Below are 20,263 nucleotides of genomic sequence, written 5' to 3'. Positions count from 1 at the left end.
GTGGGCTTTATGAGCCATACTGACGGTATCTAGGAACTCTGACGTCACATCACCTTATTTTCTTGACGTTCACCAGAAGAAAGGAATTCTCGAGAAAGTTTATCAGTAATCTTTTACTCATGGGTAAAAAGATCTATTCCAACATTCAGTTTCGTGATTAGAGTTGGAAAAACTTCCTGTGACATCAGAGTTCCTAAACTGTGATAGTATGGTCCATAGAGTCTATCATAGAATTCAAATGTTTGAACGCCTTTAACACTTTTCACAAATATCTAAAAGAAATGAGTGAATGAAAGTATATTTATGCAGATCTGTTTAGGGTTTCTAGGATTTTGGGGGCTTTTTCTAACTGTTCATGTAAATGTTTAGTACATGGTAGTAAGTAGTTCCTCAATATTAATGACATTATGAACATAACACATATTTCAACCGGACATTGTTGTGGGCAAGTTAAAACATTGTATTGTTTCACTACAGTACATCCCAAGCCAGCATGCTTTTCTGTCTAGGTCAAATGTAAACTTTTTGTACAGCTGAGAAACAATTTACTCGCTTGCTGTATGAATTCTGTCTGGTTATTTTAATTGCAGAGGAGTGCAAATGTCATTTTTTAAACTGCCAGACTACGTATACATACATATATATATATATATATATATATATATATATATATATATATATATATAATGTGCCAAGTATGAAAGTATTAAGGAGTTGATTAGATTCAAAGGCGGATGGTGTTTTTGAATGATTGTTCAGGGCCCGGCTTGCTGCTTTTGACGGTTTCTAAGTTAATAAAGAAATGTAATCAGCACATCTGTAAATACTCCTACAACGGTGTTGGTTGGAGTTACTGAGCGCATTTCCAGTTCTGTCTAGCTGTATTTTTTTTCTATCTCTCTCTCTCTCTTCGTATTTTTTTTCTTTGTGTTACCCTCTACTACTCACCGTACAGCTGAAAGATGTCTGACAGCTGAAGAAGTCTGCTACAATACGAGGCTATAGAGACAAGACCTGTAACAACATCTTGCTGTAAAGTGTGCCAAAAACTTCGGGTTAGAGGCTAACAGGCAGGTTGTTCGACTAATGCACGGCTATGTGTTTATGTACATGACATAACCGGTAAACCAGAGACGATGTAAATGTGTGCGAGGGAGTCTGGGTAATAGATAATGAGATGGAAAAATCAGGAAGTTGAATTTGGCTTCAAACCAAGATAGTTTCACATTTACTTATGTTAACAATCAGTGCATCTGCATGAGCATCCTCAAAATGTGTAATTTCCGTACCATGGCAATCTGTTTCTGACCGATTTGTGACAGTGGTAGTATATTGACAACAGCTATATAGTGACGCGGAATTTTCACCCCGCATCCAAGTGTTTACATCCGGTGAAGTTTCAACTAATACCCACCAAAACACACCTGGCGGTGAACCGTTAGGCCTGGCGACAAAATGACACCTAACAAAGGGCAGAAAAATGAAAAACGGCTAGGTACCCCACCTCCCTCATCACATTCTATACGTAAAAGGAGTAAAAAAAACCTAAAAACGCAACATTATTGGCTGAAAGGAGCACATTTTTTTTCTATCTGGTGGTGCCTGCTGCATAATTTTTGCCACTTTTCTTCGCCTTACACGTAAAGCCTGCAAACGGCAAAGCTGGCATAATGGAGTCCATCGAGTCCTCCATCTTTAACACCCTGTAATTTATGCTGGTGGTGTGTTGCCTCTCAGCTAATGAGAGTCGTTAAAACGGCCGGCTTGTTCGTGTAAAACTCGGAACCTACGTCCAACATTCCGATTTCCCGATCGTCAAGCAGAAAACGAACTGTACTGTTTGCTACCTCCTGGGAAGAAGAGTTCTACCGGAAATGTACGAACTGCACTTCGGCGGTTTCCGACGGCAATTCTCCTCCTAACACAGAAGACTTCGGGACTAGTTCTTAGGCAAAATGGAATCACCCACAGCGGATTTTGGCGCTGACTTTATTTATAATTTATCAACTTGAGGTACATAATAGAATTTTTTATGGCATGCATCTGCGAGGAAAAGCATACTTTTTTCAATGGTATTTGATTAATATTTAAATTTTCTTCTCCTTTGAGGCTAAAACAGTTTCACCTCCAATTATAGACGATACAAAAGGGATCGGTCTATATTTACAAACTGAATAGGGTAAGCGATCTTAAAGGTTTAGATTAAAGCGCATAATACGTTCCACAACAGGGCCCAGTTGATGAAAAGTGTATTAGCTAATACTGGTATTGAATCATATTTTATATTTAAATTTTTACGCAAACTCAGCACCCAATGCAGTTCTCCAAGGTCAAAGTATAACAGCGACAGTTTTAGTTCATATTTAATATAATGTTACACAAATATTTTTAGGCTTAGTACAAAACTGAAGCCTTGGCTTAAAACTAAATATGGTATTAAGTATTAAAACCAGTTTTGATCAACGAAAACCAGACTCTCTGCTTTCCGGAATCTGAATACTTAAACTTAACCTAAAGTCAGTCACTAAAGCTAAATTAATTAATAAAGTAGTATTCCAGAAATGTTGTAAAAATATTTTTAAAAATTTACACCACTTATCAACAAGTAAATAGCAAACAAGCGTCAACACCTAGTCACACATTTGGTGACGCTATTTTGCCATGTTATAGCTATCTAGAGTGACGTTACAAACCTAGGAGTTCTCCCGTACCATCGGTATTAGACAATGTTTTTTTAAACAATTTTTTCGTGTCAATTGATCACACACAGTTAAACCACGATATAGATCATGATAGTCATATTTGCTGTCCCACATTGCCGGATGTTGATCAGGTTTGTCCATTGCGCATGTCGTACGAGACGTTCACACAATAATATGGCAAAAACACCGTTATTGTATCGTGTTATATGGCGTTATGGTGTTATATGTTATTGTGTAGTTGAATGTTTGACACATAAGTAATCCCGGCCAAATCTTTAATTATTAAGTAATTATTTATTCCGAAATCATGCAGTATTTCAAAAACTCTCATCAAAGTGTGTGGATGACGTGTAAATTGGTTATTAGGTCATTAGATGAATTATAATCTACGCTAATTATTAAATTATTTATCAATAATTAATTGCACCGTGGAGGTAGGATTTATATGGTGGAGGTTACTGGAGTTTTCGTGGAAAACCATGCAACGCACATCGCCAGGTTTCTGAAAAACCTCCTGTCTGATAACTGGAGCGGAACCAGCGAGGGATGGTTTCTTGCCTGTGACCTTAAGCCAATACTGACCAGGGGAGCCGATCCGCTTTTAATGAATGAACCAGCCCGGATTAGCCCACTGAATGTACGACTCAACTCGGCCTTATAGATTACATGAGCGCATTGATTTTCCTTATGTAGTAAATTTGTCAACTTCAGCCTGAAAAATATATATATCCCCTTACTTTCGCGTGGTACCATGCCATAACACTGGTCAAAAAGTTTCCAGTTCTGTCCTAAACAAACAAAGTTCTGTTATATTTTAACTAGATGCAAAATGGTAGTGCAGAAATTTATTGTGTATCAACAATCTAAAATGCCTCTGTGGCAGTATTATCCGATCAGCTTTCCTTCACTCTTCAGTTCGAAGGCAAATGCTGGACGCAACTGCCCGAATGGCGCATATGTAACCTGTAGTCAAGTTTCCCGCGATCCCTATTTTCCCTCCTGACCATGTAAAACTAACTATACACACACACTTTATCACACACTTTGTCTGTGTCTGTGCCAGAAGCAATGTATATATGTTAAGCGGAATTTTATTTCAGTTTGGCAGGAAGACTGAGACACCTCCACTAAATGGAGATATTTTTATAATTTTAATAACATTGTTTCTAATTTTCACTTTGTTAGTCCTTCTCCCAGGCGAGGGGAAATCCTATGCAACAGACTGAGGACCGGACACATTCAAACGAATTCTTATTTCAACAGATTTCCTTTACATGATACGGGTGTTAGTGATCATTGCCAGGTTGAGGAAACAACTGAGCATATGTTGTCCCGATGCCCACAAAATACTATCCAGAGACATTACTATTTTGCGGAACTACTCTGTGCTGGCATTACGGACCCTCGCCCAGTCAATGTTTTAAGGCCTGGCAAAAAGTCTGGTAGAGTCTTCGAAGCTACAGTGAGGTGCTTTGCTTCCAGGTGCTAGGAAATTTAGAGTATAGTTCATTCTCACCTCTATGTTATAATGCATTAATGTGAACATTACTTGGTTTCAGCACTGATCATGGCGTGCATCATTCATTAGCATGGAAATGCCATTCAACAAACTACCACCAGCACACACTTTATCACTATTGACGCACGCCATGCGGTTTTCACATTTACACTCTGAACAGCTTCACGCATGCCAGATCGTATGTCTCTGAAAAGAGGTCATTTTGAATTAACCTTGTTTACAAATCAGTATCATGCATCGATCTATAATATGAACTACAGAACCGCCGTTCTCATGAACAAGGAAATTCCATAGTGTAAAGAAAACAAAATCGTATGGCAAAAAAAGAGTTATTTCATATTTTGCCTCATTTACCTCATTTGGGAATTTGTCTGTGCGCGTGCGCCTCTGTGTGTGTGTGTGTGTTTGTGTGTGTGTTGTCGAAAGTGGCATCATCGATGAACTTACTGGGAGTCACAGATCGAGAGTTGTCATGACAGCTATCACGTTTGCCATCACCACTGCAGGTCACTAAGCGCCAAAGCCTTAAGAAAACTTATTAATTTAAAGCCATTTTAACGTCCAAAGAAGAAAGTCGAGAACTTTTTATGTGCATGTACTTATATATGTTAAAAACAGCGAACATTTTATGTATTCGGTTAAGTTGTTTTCAACATTATTTCGGTCATATCAGTGTGGTGTCCTATTTTGGTTGCAGACGACATCCTTACAGTGTCTACTCACTGGATTTATATCTTCTGATGTTGAGCACCAATAAAGCCAAAGACTGCCAATTGTTTACTGCCAATTTATATTCTTAGGGATGACCGTACTGGAGTTAGAAATTAGGTCTTTGGATCACCAAGCAAATACTTCAGTCACTTGGCCATCATGCACACCACGGAACTGCACGGTATAAGGTCGAAACGTTGAGATACTCGACAGTGCTTTGGTCGATCCAGAGTAGATTTCGTTCTTGTTTCAAAAGGTACAATATACAGTATGCCAGAACCTGAGCACCTATGTTGGTAATAACTCAGGGTACATGCAAAAAGCTACTTGGCCGTCTCCCAGATCTGGTTTGGCACTGGCAACGCACTGCTGACCATTAAACAGGTTTTCTTTGGACTCTCCACATGTGTCTATCCCACATGGTGGCCGTTCATCTATAAATTTTTAAATTTAATTTATATTTAGCTTAGGCGCACATCATTCGCATCTATCACGCAGCCGCATTTCACTTCTGGTAGAGTCTTTAAACGACTTGCAGCCATGTCTACATAACATCCTTAAGATCTGATCTTTGATGAAGAATGATACATGGTACCACTCAGTTCCGAAATAGCTTTTATTTTTATAGCATACAGGGAAAGAAAACTAAGTTTACGTTTTAAGTGGTTAAAAAAAATACATCATTTTTCATGGTGTTGTGAAGTGAATGAATAACAGCATAATAAATGAAGTGGGTGCAAGACTTTTGATTGATTGATTGATTGTTTTACGCCATACCCAAGATTAGTTTTACGGATACAGGATACGCCGGAGTTTTCAGAGAAAACCAACTACCTTTGGCAAGATACCGACGAACTTTACCTCATATGACACGACAGTCTTGCAGGACTTACTGGTGGAAGACCAATGTGTCTTTTTTATGACAAGTTAAACCGATGCCACAACTCGTACGGTAAACAAGAAATTTCGTTCCCTTGATGAGGTATCAGGTTGGATGTAACCTTGTAAAAACATTTATTTTTTAATGTATGCCTTTGGACCGGCTTGTTTGAAGTTAGAGCCACTTCATGTTTCACCTCTTGGGTTAACGTTATCGCAGTAGATCTGAAATATAGAACTGTCTCATCCATTTTCCCTTTCACCTAAACGAAGGCAGCCAGCATTATGGCGAGAGAAAACCTAGTAGACCCCGGTGGAAACCTACGACCATCGGCAGGTTCTTTTGCACACAAATAAATAAGGAGCTTGCTTTACATTACATCAGTTTAAAAACTTTGCACAAAGGGATGTAACTCTGGTCGCGTAACAGGTGGCATAAAATTCGTCATTTTATTCCTCTTTTCCCCATGTACATGCACACCAATGTTAACCGATCCTCTGAAACAGATGCTCTCCCTTTCCATGCCTACCCTGGATCCACCCAATCTAGAGCATATCTTTTACATACTTAGATAAAATTTTCGCCTGAGCTGCTATTGTTCTGGACAAATTAAGAAAAGATAAACTGTGATGTACCATCATGCATAATTGTGATGTATCATAACGACACCAAGAGAATGTTCGTAACGGGTATGCAGATATCGTATCAGAAGATTTTACCATTTAACCATACATTTTCCTTTATGGGTAATTTACCCTTAATCTATCTTCCAAACTTGTTTGGTACGTAACGTTTATCTGACATTTCTGAGTAATAAATAATGGCAAGATTCGCAAAGAAAAGAACGTTGATTCACAACATTTTGTAAATAAGTGTACACAGATTTTTATGTTGATATGCTGTAGTGATGTGTTGTGGATGGTGGAACCTTTCCATTTAATATCAGTATAGGATAATATCAGTATAGGATAAAATCAGTACAGGATGCTATCAGTATAGGATACAGTGTATATACTAGTATATGTAAGTGTGTAAACACTTGCACTTCAAGCTGAAAAGTTAAGCGTAACGCAACATTTCAAGTATATACATGCATCTGTGAGCATTCCTCATGCATAGAATGGACAACAAATAGTTCTGGGCACTGTTCCCTAAAGCTTTAAGTTCTGTGATTACCATAACTGAAATCAGAATATTTATTAAATTGTTCTTTGAGACACAGATATGAATTTAGTACTTATTCAATTTCATGAGACATAACTTTTACATAAATTAGTAAAATCACCAGTTCCTGAGTATATATGCCATGGATAGGTTAGGTTTATTTCAGTTTCAAGAGGTAAAGTTTCAATAAACCAGTCCAATCCTCCGTTCCTGGATAAAAAATGCTATAGGTATATATGCATGGTTGAGACTGTCTCAGATTTATGCCGTAAAGTTTCAATAAACCAGAACCAATCTTCTGTGACAGGTATATATGCATGGTTGGGACTCTTTCAGTTTCATGAGGTACAGAGTTTAAGTAAACCAGTCTAATCTTCAGTTTCGGGACATAATTGCTATAGGTATACATAGTTAGCACTGTTTCAGTTTCAGGAGGTACAGAATTTCAGTAAGCCAGCTTAACCCTCGCTTCTTAAACGTGTCCGTTAAGGCATCTACAGACTCCATTTCTGTCACGGAACAGGCAGCTCCTGAAAACATTCGTAAAACATGAAGCCAACAAAATTCCTCGAAAATCAAGATGATGTTATAACATTCCGAAACAGTCCAATAAGTAAACTATATTTATAATTGATTTCTGTGTACTTTTCTGACTAGGGTTACACTCACGAATTTTTTACGAGTTTTACGGGTGGAGGAAATCGGAGGGCCCGAGGTAAACCACAAACCTTTGGCGAGTTACTGGCTAACTCTCTCATATACCTTTAACGTATGATATCGGTGGAAGGCAAGTGGTCCCATACAAGACCTCCACCGCTTATTGACAAACGGTCTTCAACGACCGTAAGACAGCTTAAGCAAGTCACCAGGGTATCTTCTCACAGTGAGAGCGTGGTTAGCTGCAAAGTTTGCCCATGGTTGGGATTGAACCCATGCCTCGTGTTTCTTACCGAAAACATTATCCACATCTTGACGGGATACATTGTGGGGAGGACCTGAAAAAAGAGATAAAGCATCAAGGTATCAAGCGTGTAATATATGTTTTATTATTTCTCGGAATGGACAGGTTATGGGGTGGGGGGTACAAGATGAATTTTAGTAGCTTTAACAGCTTTGGTCACATGAAAATTGTGTAGACTCTAACAATGTCAGCCGTTAAGGCTAAATATCTTAATTCGAATCAGCAATCAATATTTCCTAGAAAAAAAAACACTGGGTAAGTCTCACACAATGAAGTTTATAATATACATTTATATAATTTATTTATCTCACTGCTCTTTAGCGCCATACTCAAAAATTTATCCCTCACAACACATCGGAGATGAATGTTATATTGCGTCAACAGGTGAAGAATGACAAAGCAACGTAATCAAACATGACGTCATTGATTGTATGCATCTACGTCATATACCTGTAAACTGGTCAGGGTCATAGTTAAAAACATCGAGGAGATAAGAACTGTCCTTAGACATCAGTGATAATATGGTCTCACAGTATCTGCAAAGAACAGAGAAAAGTGGGGAAAAACATCGATTTTATTTCCCTCAAGACACTGATAGGTAGTTCATCTCAACCTTTTCAGTGACACTTCACTTTATACGGGGGGTGGGTTTCATGGAGTGTCCGAAGTAAACCACTGGGTTTTGACAAATAACTGACGCACTTTTCCACGTGTGATGTATGTGCATCTTATCTTGGTACAACAATCATTCACTGTTCCCAAGGATCCGAGAACGGTAGATAATATAAACGGGGCTATCTTGTTATCTCAAAAATGAACAGACCGAGTGAAGAGTCAAGTATTTTTTTTATGTTCATTGATTTCAATTGCGAGATTTTTCATTTTATTGCTTAGTTCCACAGGTATAACGACAACTTCTCGAATGAAATTAAGAATCTGGGGCCTCCGTGGCCATGTGGTTAGCGAGCCACTGCGGGGTGCAATGACTCAGGTGTCCTTCACCAATGCTGTCGCTTTGAATTCAAGTTAAGCTCAGGCTAGCGGCTTCCTCTCTAGCGTGGGAAGCTCTAGCAGCAGCCTGCGGATGGTAGTGAGTTTCCCCCTAGCTCTACTCGGTCTCCTTCCACCATAATGATGGCCGCCGTGGTATAAGTGAAATATTGTTGAATACGGTGTAAAACACCAATTAAATAGATATAAGAAATTATGAGGCGAGGTTTCAATCCTGGCAATAGACAGAGGATTTGTACATTCTTCGGATCTAGCTGTTCTTACGCGTCATGGTGACATGGAACAGTTGACGGAGCTCATGGGTCCGTTTGCACAAAATGGCCGTGCGTTGTTTGATTGATTTATTTGATTGGTGTTTCACGCCGCTCTCAATAACACTTCGCTTATACGATGGCAGCCAGCAGTATGTTGGGCGGAAATCGGGCTGAGCCCGGGGAAAACCCACAACCATTCGGACTGTACGTCACGCACGTGGTATCTTGCCAAATATTAAGTCTGAAGTTTACTCTGGGTGGTTGGTTTTCCATCATCTATGACAAAACTGACGGCGATCGATAAGTGAAATATTCTTGTGTTTGGCGTTATACACCAGCTAAAATATTTCAGTTAGCACACCTCAAACTGTAATATGGCTACAACAGATTTAAGTAACAGGTCAAAAAGTAAAACCTCCGAATGAATGTTCCAATGTTTGACGTTTTTTGCCTTTTTTCACGCAATGCTATGGTCAAACCGGCACAAAAATCCTACATAGATCCGTCACAAAGAGCACCATGTTAAAAAAAAGCATATACCATTGGTGCATTTGCAGGAAAAACTTCACAAAGGAGCTGAAATATGTCAGTATACAGATGATAAATTTATCTTAACACCATTGCAAAATACTCAAAGATCAAAAGTATAATGTTTCCACATTTTAATTTCTTCTTACTTCTTCCTGTCGACTTTATTGACAGCTATAAACGAATTTTTGTCCCAGATTGCATCAAACAATCCTTCGTCCTCTCTGAAAAAAAAACAAACATCAAGGCGAGCAGCAAACATTAACTGAAGAGCTTATACAGGTTTCCTTATATAGGCTGACATGCTTCAAGTCATCAAACGTTCTCATTACATTCGCTGACGATCGGTTCAATAATATTTCGAAATACTGAATCGTCTGTCAAGGTGTACAACACACTAAAATCTATTCCCACTTCGCACTGAGTCGAGAGTTACAATTGTACCAGTACTGAAGTTAGAACTTACACTGGTCTCCGTGATGATGGAACATCTGAACAAAAATTAATCACAAAGGTAACCAGAAGTTGAAGCAGTAAACATTTATAAGAAAAAAAATGACAGCAAAGTATACATATACAATTTTCAGTATTTTAAGGCGCACTTGCAGTACTCGGGCCTTTAGGTATTCTATCGTATGTGAAGGTATAGACTTTATTCGTAAAATAAATCTTTAACTTACTTTTCTTTAACGGGATTTCATGATAACAACTGAACACAAGTTTTCTTTATTAGCTCACTTACTTGGTAAATTCAAACAAATCCATCTGGTAGAGCTTTATCTTTCCATCGGAATTCTGACAATGACAATATTTATTTTATTTATTTGAAACTTGAATTGTATTTCTATTTACACGACGACGGGTAGTTTTATGAGTCTCGAAAACCTGACAGTCACGCCTTCGGCATGTTGCCAGCAGCCAACTATCTCACGCACCAGATTGATGAAAGAAAATGGGCTACACAAGGCCTCTTGAACACAGTGAGAGTCGAGGAGATGCCTGTCCTATTTCGGGTTTGACCTTATTTCATTGGTGTTTTCCGCCGTACTGAAGAATATTTCATTTACACGACGGCGGCCAGCATTACGGGGGAGGAAACCGGACAGAGCCCGGGGGGAACCTACGACCACCCACAGGTTGCTAACAGGTCTTCCCACGTACGACCGGAGGGGAAGTCAACATGAGCTGAACTTGAAGTCACCGGGACCACATTAGTGAGAGGATCCTGTGTTACTCTGCTGAACTACCATGCTGGCTAACCGCCAGCTCACGGAGAGATCGGATTTGAACCCACATCTCATGTGTATACCCACAAATGGAAGGCAGGCACCTTAACCACTCATACTTTATTTAAAGATTTTTTTTTGATTGGTGTTTTACGACGGCGTCCAGCATTATGGTGGGTGGAAACCGGGCAAAGCCCGGGGGAAACCCACGACCATCCGCAGGTTGCTGACAGACCTTCACACTTACGGCCGGAGAGAAAGCCAGCATGAGCTGGACTTGAACTCACAGCGACCGCATTGGTGAGAGGCTCCTTGGTCATTACGCTGCGCTAGCACGCTAACCTACTGAGCCACGGAGGCCCCTATTTAAAGATTATACGTATTTAATGATTTTTTTTTTTTTTTTTTTTTTTGATTGGTGTTTTACGCCGTACTCAAGAATATTTCACTTATACGACGGCGGCCAGCATTATGGTGGGTGGAAACCGGGCACAGCCCGGGGGAAACCCACGACCATCCGCAGGTTGCTGGCAGACCTTCCCACTTACGGCCGGAGAGGAAGCCAGCATAAGCTGGACTTGAACTCACAGCGACCGCATTGGTGAGAGGCTCCTGGGTCATTACGCTGCGCTAGCGCGCTAACCCGTATTTAATGATAAATTATACTTGATAATAATATTTTGATATTTAATCAGTCTTATGCTCCGTCCTGAAGAGTTTTTATCATATCACGCCGATCAGAAACCAACGCCCATCTCCAGGCACTGTACCTAACAAATCTCCTGACACAATGATTCAGTGGTCCCGTCATACTCGAAAATTGTTCACTTATACCACATGTTCGTCAGATTTTAGGTGACGGAAAATATAATATATCCCCTGAAAACCAGCGCCTTTCGCCAAGTACCTCCGTTGCTATGCGAGGGACGATTTAGACGAATGACCCAGCGACGGCTCTTACATATACAGTCCCTGCAGTGCTGTAGCTGTCTTCTGAAATTAGACCTGTATTAAATAATAGTGCGTGTGAAAAACTGAGAACAGTCTGCTGATGGTCGTGCGTTTTTCCCCGGACGATGCCCGGTTTCCTCCCACCATATAATGTTAGCCGTCATGGTATAAGTAAAAGATTCATGTTATATATGGCGTAAAAACACCAATAAAATATATAAATGCAATAAATAATCAATTAAGTAACAGTCCTCACAAGTATCCCTTTCGTATATGTAGGCCTACCTGGTATAATTTCCCCCGACCTTTGGAAAGACCCTCGGCCTGGTACTCTAGCCTCTGCTCCTGAAAGAAAGCCTTCACAGCCATTTCTGAACACTCGATCCCCACTATCGTGTGGCCCTGATCGTACAACCTGGAGGGAAATAAAATGTCATCTGCTTCACTGAGGAAGTAATTTATGAAGTAATATGTATTTCACTGATGTCTTGTAAACATATACACTGACTTAATAAAACTACAGCAGAGACAAAAGTCGTGATCATAAGATATACAGCTTCAAACTGTTTTAAAAATTACCTTCTATTATTTTCTTTTCAAAAAGTTTCTTGTTTTTAAATGAATTTAAATAAATGAATTTAAATGTTGGCATTCTGAGGTATGTTATATGGATGGACCTTATTCGTATTGTTGAGTGTCGACATCGCTCCTCTGGAATATGCGAACGAGATAAAACCAGACAATCAATGTTGCTCGTGCAGTCTTGCTCTCGTTCAATGCCGCTTGTTTTACAATATATCGCGCAAGACTGTAGGACAACTTCAAGTAACACGTCACAAAATTCAACAGGAAGGTGGTTTATCCCGAGCAGTCCGATTTTCTTCATTCGTAATCCAGACCGCCGTGAATGAACAATTCTCGAGTTTTCGTTATAAACAGCAATGAAATAAATACATTAACCTTACTACCAGTATCGTCCTAATGTGAAGCTATGAATGAAATCAATATTCATTTATTTGATTGATGTTTTACTCCTTTCTCAAGAATATTTCACTAATACGTTGGCCACCAGCATTATGGTGGGAGGAAACCGGGAGGAGACCGGAGGAAACCCACGACCATGCTCGGGTTGTTGACAGACCTTCCAACGTACAGCCGCCGAGAAAGCCAACATGAATTGGCTTGAACTCACAGTGACCACATTGGTGGGAAGCTCCTGGGTCTCAGCGCTGCGATGGCACACTAACCACCTCGGCCACGCAAGCCCCAATAGTCAATACTCGGCCCAACACGGAATACAGTTTTTATATATGATGAAATATATATATTATATATTTATATTCAAAGTGTATACATGGTCATGTTTATAAACACGTATCAGTGTTGTATAAGGCAATACCATTTTCGATTGTAAACTGTATCCATTCTCAATTACTGTCATTAAAAATGCCTAAAAATGCCTCAGGCAGCATATGTAAACGCGTGTCGTAAAGACGTCGAAACAGCGTTTTGACTTAAGTTTGTGTCCCATCACCTGACCTTAGAGTGATGTTTAAGCTGATTGCTGCCCATGGTCTGCTATATGCATGGTGCTGGTAGTGCTGTCAAACAACACTATAGGCAGCTGCATGAGAATGCGAGAATAACTGTACACACTGACCCACACCAACACACAGTGCCTACCATTTTATGTCCAGTGACTTCCCACATAATGGAACCAAAATCTTGATTTTTTCTCGACCTTCTACTAATCGATCCACATTTCTTTTTAATATTCTGTAGAAAATAAAGTAAAGAATACAGCTGAAGCTATTATAATACAGTACATTTTGGCACACCATATATATTTTTATTTATTTATTTATTTGATTGGTGTTTCACACCGTACTCAAGAATATTTCACTTTTACGACGGCGGTCAGCATTATGGTGGGAGGAAACCCATGACCATCTACAGGTTGTATATGTATTGATCATTATGCAGAAAGTATATAATATTATTATGAATATGATCATAATAATATTAAGTATAATAACCCGATACATTTATAGTTATGCATCTCCCATACAACAGTGTTGCGTTCCCATATATGTTATACGCCTACACATGTACATCACACCAATGTAAAACCAATTTGTCACAGACGCTGATGATATAGGCCTACACATTCCGCCCAACGCTTGAAGTGGATTATGTTATTTCTCAACAAACTGATTATTAACTCAGTAAAATCAATAGATTCTCCTCATAAACGTAATTAGAAGAAATACATATACATGTATTTCATTTCATTCTTGCGTTTTGTGGAAGGCGTAGGCCTATATGCATCACGCCAGTACGTGTTTATAGTTATCGTGTCAACCTTATATCTAGGTCAGCCTGCATAACGAGGTCGACCTAGATAATGAGGTCAGATCTCAGCTTTTGATAGACACCCATCCTCACAAACGTACCCAGCTAAGAGAATTCTTTAGTATACACTTACTCACGAACACTATACGAATGGAACCCTATGTTATTCTTCTCCCAGCGTTTCTCCCAGTCCTCCGTACCCAGCTCAAACGGTTCCAGATCCCCATAAGGATTTATTCGCATCCCCTCTGGAACATCGCTATCGTTGGAGGCGGCCATCTTGTTTTATGTTTTGACCACTGGCACAGAGAGAGCCTGTACGCTGTGAGATCTCGTTATAGGGCCGAAACACGTATTTGCGAAATGTAACTCTCTGTATCAACCAACACGAGGTGTTGGGAGAATTACGGGGAATAATTAACTGTTTCTAATGTGTCAGATCGACGGTAAGCCACATTTACCAAATCATCACACTCGCATTAAATCTTCCAAAGCGTAAATCGATGTCAACCGAGTGGTCCCCTTAATCAACTAACCTGTTCCGGAATCTCGCCGAACCAAAAACGATCCATGAAAAACGTACAAATTCACAAAATAAATGCATTTTCAGACGCTACACCCACTGCTATATATTAGAAAGGAATATTATTGCCGAAAACATGTTTATATTGAATTACTGAATGTGTGTTATGGTTGAGACGAGTAATCCTGACTGATAAAAAAGAAATGCCCAATAGGAGAGAATATTTCAGGAACAGTTTATTCAGCGTGCACGACGTGACAGAGAGTTCGTTAATCAGTTCGGCAGCTGGTAGCCTAATCACGATCGCGCAAAGGGAAACAACTCACACATGTTACATTTAACGGAATAATCTGTTGCAATATTAGTGTCACTCAGACAACAGCCTTTCTGTTAAAATCTTTTGAGTACAATAAAAAGTAACTATAGACCATGCCTTGTGAAGCTTTAATGTACACCAAAAAGTACATGCGTGCAACATGCACAATTCTAACATACCTCCACAAACTTTAACACCTGAACGAGTCCATTCTGGTGAGTTACATACAGCTAGTGGCCGTATGATGAACAACGCCGCTCTTTGAGCAGTGTTTTACACCCCACCGTAATTGTTTCCTCCCAGTCGGCGGATGCCTGTGTGGATGTGTCAGCGCGCGCCTGGCTCCACGGAGTGTAGCCAGAGTTGTAGAAGTTTTACGGGAAATCTGCATTTATTGGTCTGCATTTAACTCGCTCTGAATTGATGATTTATTTCCCACCAGCTCCATTGGCAAGGACTTGCCCAAATTCATAACAAAACAACCTAGATTGTTACATATTAACAAAAAGGAGAGAGCGGTTGTTTTCGGTGTTATTTTCCTCCCTAATGGCTCGATTATGTCATAATGATATGTTAGAATAGAAATAAAACGTAGTTTGCCGTACTCAAGTCACCAAGATAATGGCGACTTCTAGTTCTCAAAAAGTGGACAACTCTCGTGCATTATTTTGGTTATTTGAGCAAGGCAAAGAACGTTTCATTTCTTAAATTTTCCTCCATCTCTGTAATGAACATATCTACAAAGTTTCGGGGAAATCTGGCTAACGTTAATTGACAATCTCTCATTTATTTTTAAAATCCAAATTAAAACTTCAATCGGAGGTCATGGTGGTAAGTTGTATAATATAATTCGCAGAAAGTAGCGAAGAAAGAACATGTACATCTTCAGATGGTCACCAAGTTTTACAAACACCGAGTTTGAACAGAATACGAATGGTCGTGGGTTTCCTCCCACCATAATGCTGGTCGCCGTGGCATAGTGAAATATTCTTGAGTACGGTGTAAACCACCAATCAAATAAATAAATAAACAAACAAACAGAATACAATAAAAGTTATATAGTAGAAGTAGTCTTCACAAGAAATGTTTAGCGATGCATATGCCTAGGTGATAAAATTTATTTGCTTATTTGATTAGTGCTTTACGCCTTACTCAGTCAGGAATATTTCACTTATACGTCGGTGTCCAGCATTATGGTGAGAGGGAACCGGATAGAGACCGGGGAAAACCCAAGATCTGCCGCAGGTTGCTGTCGGATCACTAGGGCATAAAAATACCGGTTATATATATGCATGATCCAGCAGACACATTTCAAGCATAACAACAGAAATTTTTCATCGTTATTATAATGATAAAAATCCAACCACTCATAAATATCATAATTTTATTACTATCACAGTTTGGATAACGGCCTTTTCTTTGTTGTACCCGTACATGATATTTGGGTCAAATTTTAGATGTAGGTCTTTCAGTGACGTTAATACTGCATATGTGTACTCTACTATTTAGGCCTTTTGTCTCACTGTTTGCACCTTAATCACAGTTAAGTTACTTTTTCTTTGAACGCGACTTTTTCTTGTGTTTATCTCCATTATACTTGGACGAGGCAGCGTGGAAAACCAACATGTCTTCCAGTTCGGGGAAGTCAAAAGCGTCACAATCTTTGGCATTCACCAAAAAAACGTTCGAGTCTGACGACATGTTCTCTTTCACCTTGTTGCGTATGCACTGCTTAACTTTCTCTGCCGATGAAGTGCGTGGGTGACTTCGCTTGTCATTAATAATATCTCGATCAATCTTGGCTCTTACGTAAAAGTACGTTTTGTTTTGTTGAGCAATGAAATTATTGATAGCTATCTCATACTCAAAGAAACGTGTGCAGGAAAAAAGCAGGTAAAAATCGAAGTATTCCAAGTTTATCTTTTTGATATATTCATCGTCTGGGAAGCTGGACGTTCCAAAACCAGGGCAGTCCCAAAGAACAACCTCATAATCGGCATCATACAAATCACGAACTAGCTGTTCAGCTTCAGATATACGGCGAGTTTCAGTTTTCCTCTCATAAAACATCAGTTCACTGGTACATTCAATAACATCCGTTTCGGCCGCATTCTCGGATCCACGCGGAATTCTACAGTAACTGTTGATGAAAGTGGATTTGCCAGATCCAGATTTGCCGATAACAGCCACGTTCAGTGTGATCTTTTTTCTCTCAGCCATGGTCCAATTATACCCATTCAAAGAGGCTGAAAAACAAGAAGAAAGGTCGTTTAACACTGGAAGTAGAAAACAGCTACCTATAGCTTAACCAAAACCGCTCGGCTGATCAGTTAAGCGTTCACTAGTCGTAAATATTGCATACATTAGTGTCCATCATGCAGCTTCACAAAGTGTTCACAAGAGTTACATAGTTGTGAACTAAGACCTTAGAAAGTAAGTCTAACGTAATGTAACTTAACCTAAGCGACTGGCCTCTGCAGCTGCATGTATTCAGACAGGGTCCCCTCAATTATGGCCACCGTAAACAATACAAAATGTTAATTTAATTTAATAGTTAGGTCAAAATCCTATGTCAAGTCCACAGCTCATGAGCCACTCTCTACGCTCGCTTTACATCACCGTCACCGCTAGACAAACTTGACCACTGGAGCCTGTGCCTCTCACGTAGATTTGCTTAGCCTAACCAGTTTAATGTCTTCGTGCCGAACACTAATCAGCATTCATGAATACAATTGGTGTCTGTTATAGTAATGTTGCGTATAATTTAGGTAAAAAGAATGCACATTTATCTAGTATTTATAGAAACAAAGGCTCTAAGGGAGTTTCTATTTTTGTTGATTTCACTTCCTGTCTAATTACCATGATTCCAGTCACCTTGGAGTTGTTCAAGGTTTCTGTACAAAATTTGCTGGTGAAGGTAAAGCGAACGTACAGCCCATACAAGGGAGATAACTATTGACACTCCTAGCATAATTGTACTTGTTTAATCCAATTTTGTTTTATTTATTTGAGAAATGTTTTCAGTGACCAACGTTGATTATGGTTCCCTCTAGGTCATTACTGGTCAGACTGATCCTAAGCAATTATCCGGAATGCGCGCCAAAGGGTCTAACTTGCCTAGTGCCTATAATGGCAGTGGTAACTGTATGCATGATTCCCTTCACTGAGAGGAGTATGCATTCACACAGAGCGGTTGGAGATGAAATTTATCTGGTTTCCACTACAGTTTCACGCTTGTGTGGGTTTTCTGGTGATGACACATGGGAGAACCTTCTCTGGAATTTATAGCTGATACGACTGTGACTACGGACTGACAAATTATTTGGTGCCCAGCAGTAGTATACTGAAGCCAGCAAGGGAAGTACAGAGGTTTTCAAGCTAAGCCTATGGAACAAGACAGGGCTGTGATAGTACACGTAACCACAGCCCCACAGAGCGAGTTACAGCAAGTCTGGAAAATGAACTTACCTGCCCAGGTTACAAATGTAGCCATATAACAACACCGCCCCAAACCCCGTCCCCCACCCCCACCCCCCCACCAACCACACCATCCTCTCCCAATCCGGCGAGTTACCTCAAACCTACCTGAAATATCACATACAAGACACTATACGTGCTGACAAACATACGGTATTTCTCAGCACACTCTCTCACTGGGTGGGTTACCCTGGCTGCACTGAGTGCTCTTCACGCTGTGGGCCCTACGCATCATAAGTCAAACTCCTCATAGAGTTTGGTTCGAAGTTACACCCCTGTCGTATGACTTTGGCTCCCCCTTGTCATTTACCGGATGTTCTCTCTTACATGCGAATTTCAAACAGCATGTTAAGATTTATTCCCAGTCATGTATCCATTCTCACGAACAGTGCTGGTATACTGCTGTTTACTAACGGTAAGACGTGAGTAAACAATGGTGACTGAAAACAGAGGGTTTAATTTTAAACCTAGAAAGAGGACAAGCTATTTTAATACCGAAAGTAGGTTGAGCAATCTGTTAATAGTAGAAGGTCTTTGTAATACTGGGAATTCCAGGTTTCAGAAAATGAAAATTTTTACAAGGACTTTCTGGCTCTCTGACTAGGTAGACAGACAGTTATGTTGACTACCTTGTGGTGCGTGCAGATTAACTTAGTGTCCTGCTCATAATATAAGTACAGTTGACCACCAGTTTATTCCTAGCCGACTGTTGAACCCAGCGTAATACACAGCGTGGATGCTTGGTAAGTACGGGTGTCTGTTTCTTTACAGGGCCTGTAGGTTGAGGTTTCATATGTGTATAGCCTAGCCTTTTAGTTCTGTACGTGCGTATATATTTAAGATTGGTTTCGTGGCTGTAGCATGGCACAATGACTCCAAAGCAGTGGCTGTGAGTTCAAGTCCAGCTTCCTTTCCGACCGAACGTGGAAAGGTTTGCACGCAACCTGCGAAATATTCGTGAGTTTCACCCGGACTCTGCCCGGTTTCCTACCACAATGCTGGCCGCCGTCGTATATATGAAATATTCTTGAGTACGGCGTAATTAAGACACCAATCAAATAAATAAATATAACATAGAGGGGGGTGGGGGGGTGGGGGTTCTCGCTTTAATTGGCATTCACAATTCACGACAATCAAGTGAGGTCGCAACTTCGAACCCAATACTCGCCGATTCGGTTGTGGTCTTTGTTCAGGACTGAGATTCTTTCAAGTTAAAAAGTAAATTAAAGGTACACTGCGTTCTTCCAAACGATTACATCTGTGAAATAAATAGATTGTCATGGTTAAGAAGATATGATAGTGCATGCTTACAGCGCATGTATCGATCTCTAAGCTCGCTTTACATCCCCAGACAAACTTGACCTTTGCACAGAGACTGTACGACGCACGTAGGTTTGTGTCAGCTTAGCCTCGCCATTCGTGTTCTCGTGGAACTACTTAATCAGCATTCATTAATAATTTTTTCTTAGGTGTTGGTTAGATTACATGTGTATCAAGTATAAATGTAGACAAAGGTTGAGAGAGATTGTTTGTGTTTTCTAACGTTACTTTCTGCTTCATCGTTACTGCCTTCCTCAGTGACCACGACGTTGCTCGAAGATTTCTGTATGGAATTTGCTAGTGCGTGGTGGCAGGGATATAAAGCGAATGTAGAGAGTCGCGCATGAGCTGTGAGGAGTATGGCAATA

The 20,263-nt window shown here is 40.0% G+C and overlaps 2 protein-coding genes across 2 annotated transcripts; both read right to left on the bottom strand.

The window, feature by feature from the left end:
* Positions 1-6,011: 6,011 nt before the first annotated feature.
* On the bottom strand, positions 6,012-14,692 carry LOC135471579 (probable thiopurine S-methyltransferase). Its single transcript, XM_064750866.1, has 8 exons — positions 14,393-14,692; positions 13,591-13,683; positions 12,193-12,322; positions 10,473-10,525; positions 9,880-9,954; positions 8,388-8,473; positions 7,927-7,971; positions 6,012-7,506 (listed from the first exon to the last, which is right to left on the bottom strand). Exons 1-8 carry the CDS (start codon positions 14,536-14,538, stop codon positions 7,388-7,390), a joined length of 747 nt encoding a protein of 248 aa, XP_064606936.1. The 5' UTR covers positions 14,539-14,692; the 3' UTR covers positions 6,012-7,387.
* Positions 14,693-16,468: 1,776 nt separating this feature from the next.
* On the bottom strand, positions 16,469-18,590 carry LOC135471752 (interferon-inducible GTPase 1-like). Its single transcript, XM_064751079.1, has 2 exons — positions 18,567-18,590; positions 16,469-17,344 (listed from the first exon to the last, which is right to left on the bottom strand). The coding sequence occupies exon 2, from the start codon at positions 17,316-17,318 to the stop codon at positions 16,647-16,649; it is 672 nt and encodes a 223-aa protein (XP_064607149.1). The 5' UTR covers positions 17,319-17,344; positions 18,567-18,590; the 3' UTR covers positions 16,469-16,646.
* Positions 18,591-20,263: the final 1,673 nt, after the last annotated feature.

The sequence above is a fragment of the Liolophura sinensis genome, chromosome 7 (assembly GCF_032854445.1).
Source record: "Liolophura sinensis isolate JHLJ2023 chromosome 7, CUHK_Ljap_v2, whole genome shotgun sequence".
NCBI classification, from domain to species: domain Eukaryota; kingdom Metazoa; phylum Mollusca; class Polyplacophora; order Chitonida; family Chitonidae; genus Liolophura; species Liolophura sinensis.
Note: the sequence above shows the minus strand (reverse complement) of the source record. Positions and strands in the feature narration are given on the sequence as shown.

Excerpts from the sequence above, each read along its gene's own strand:
- LOC135471579 (XM_064750866.1), bottom strand. The coding sequence starts at position 14,538 with ATGGCCGCCTCCAACGATAGCGATGTTCCAGAGGGGATGCGAATAAAT. Across the intron at positions 9,955-10,472 it reads GATTTGTTTGAATTTACCAA|AGAGGACGAAGGATTGTTTG; the intron begins GTAAGTGAGCTA and ends TTTTTTTTTCAG. Across the intron at positions 7,507-7,926 it reads AGATGTGGATAATGTTTTCG|GAGCTGCCTGTTCCGTGACA; the intron begins GTAAGAAACACG and ends GAATGTTTTCAG.
- LOC135471752 (XM_064751079.1), bottom strand. The coding sequence starts at position 17,318 with ATGGCTGAGAGAAAAAAGATCACACTGAACGTGGCTGTTATCGGCAAA.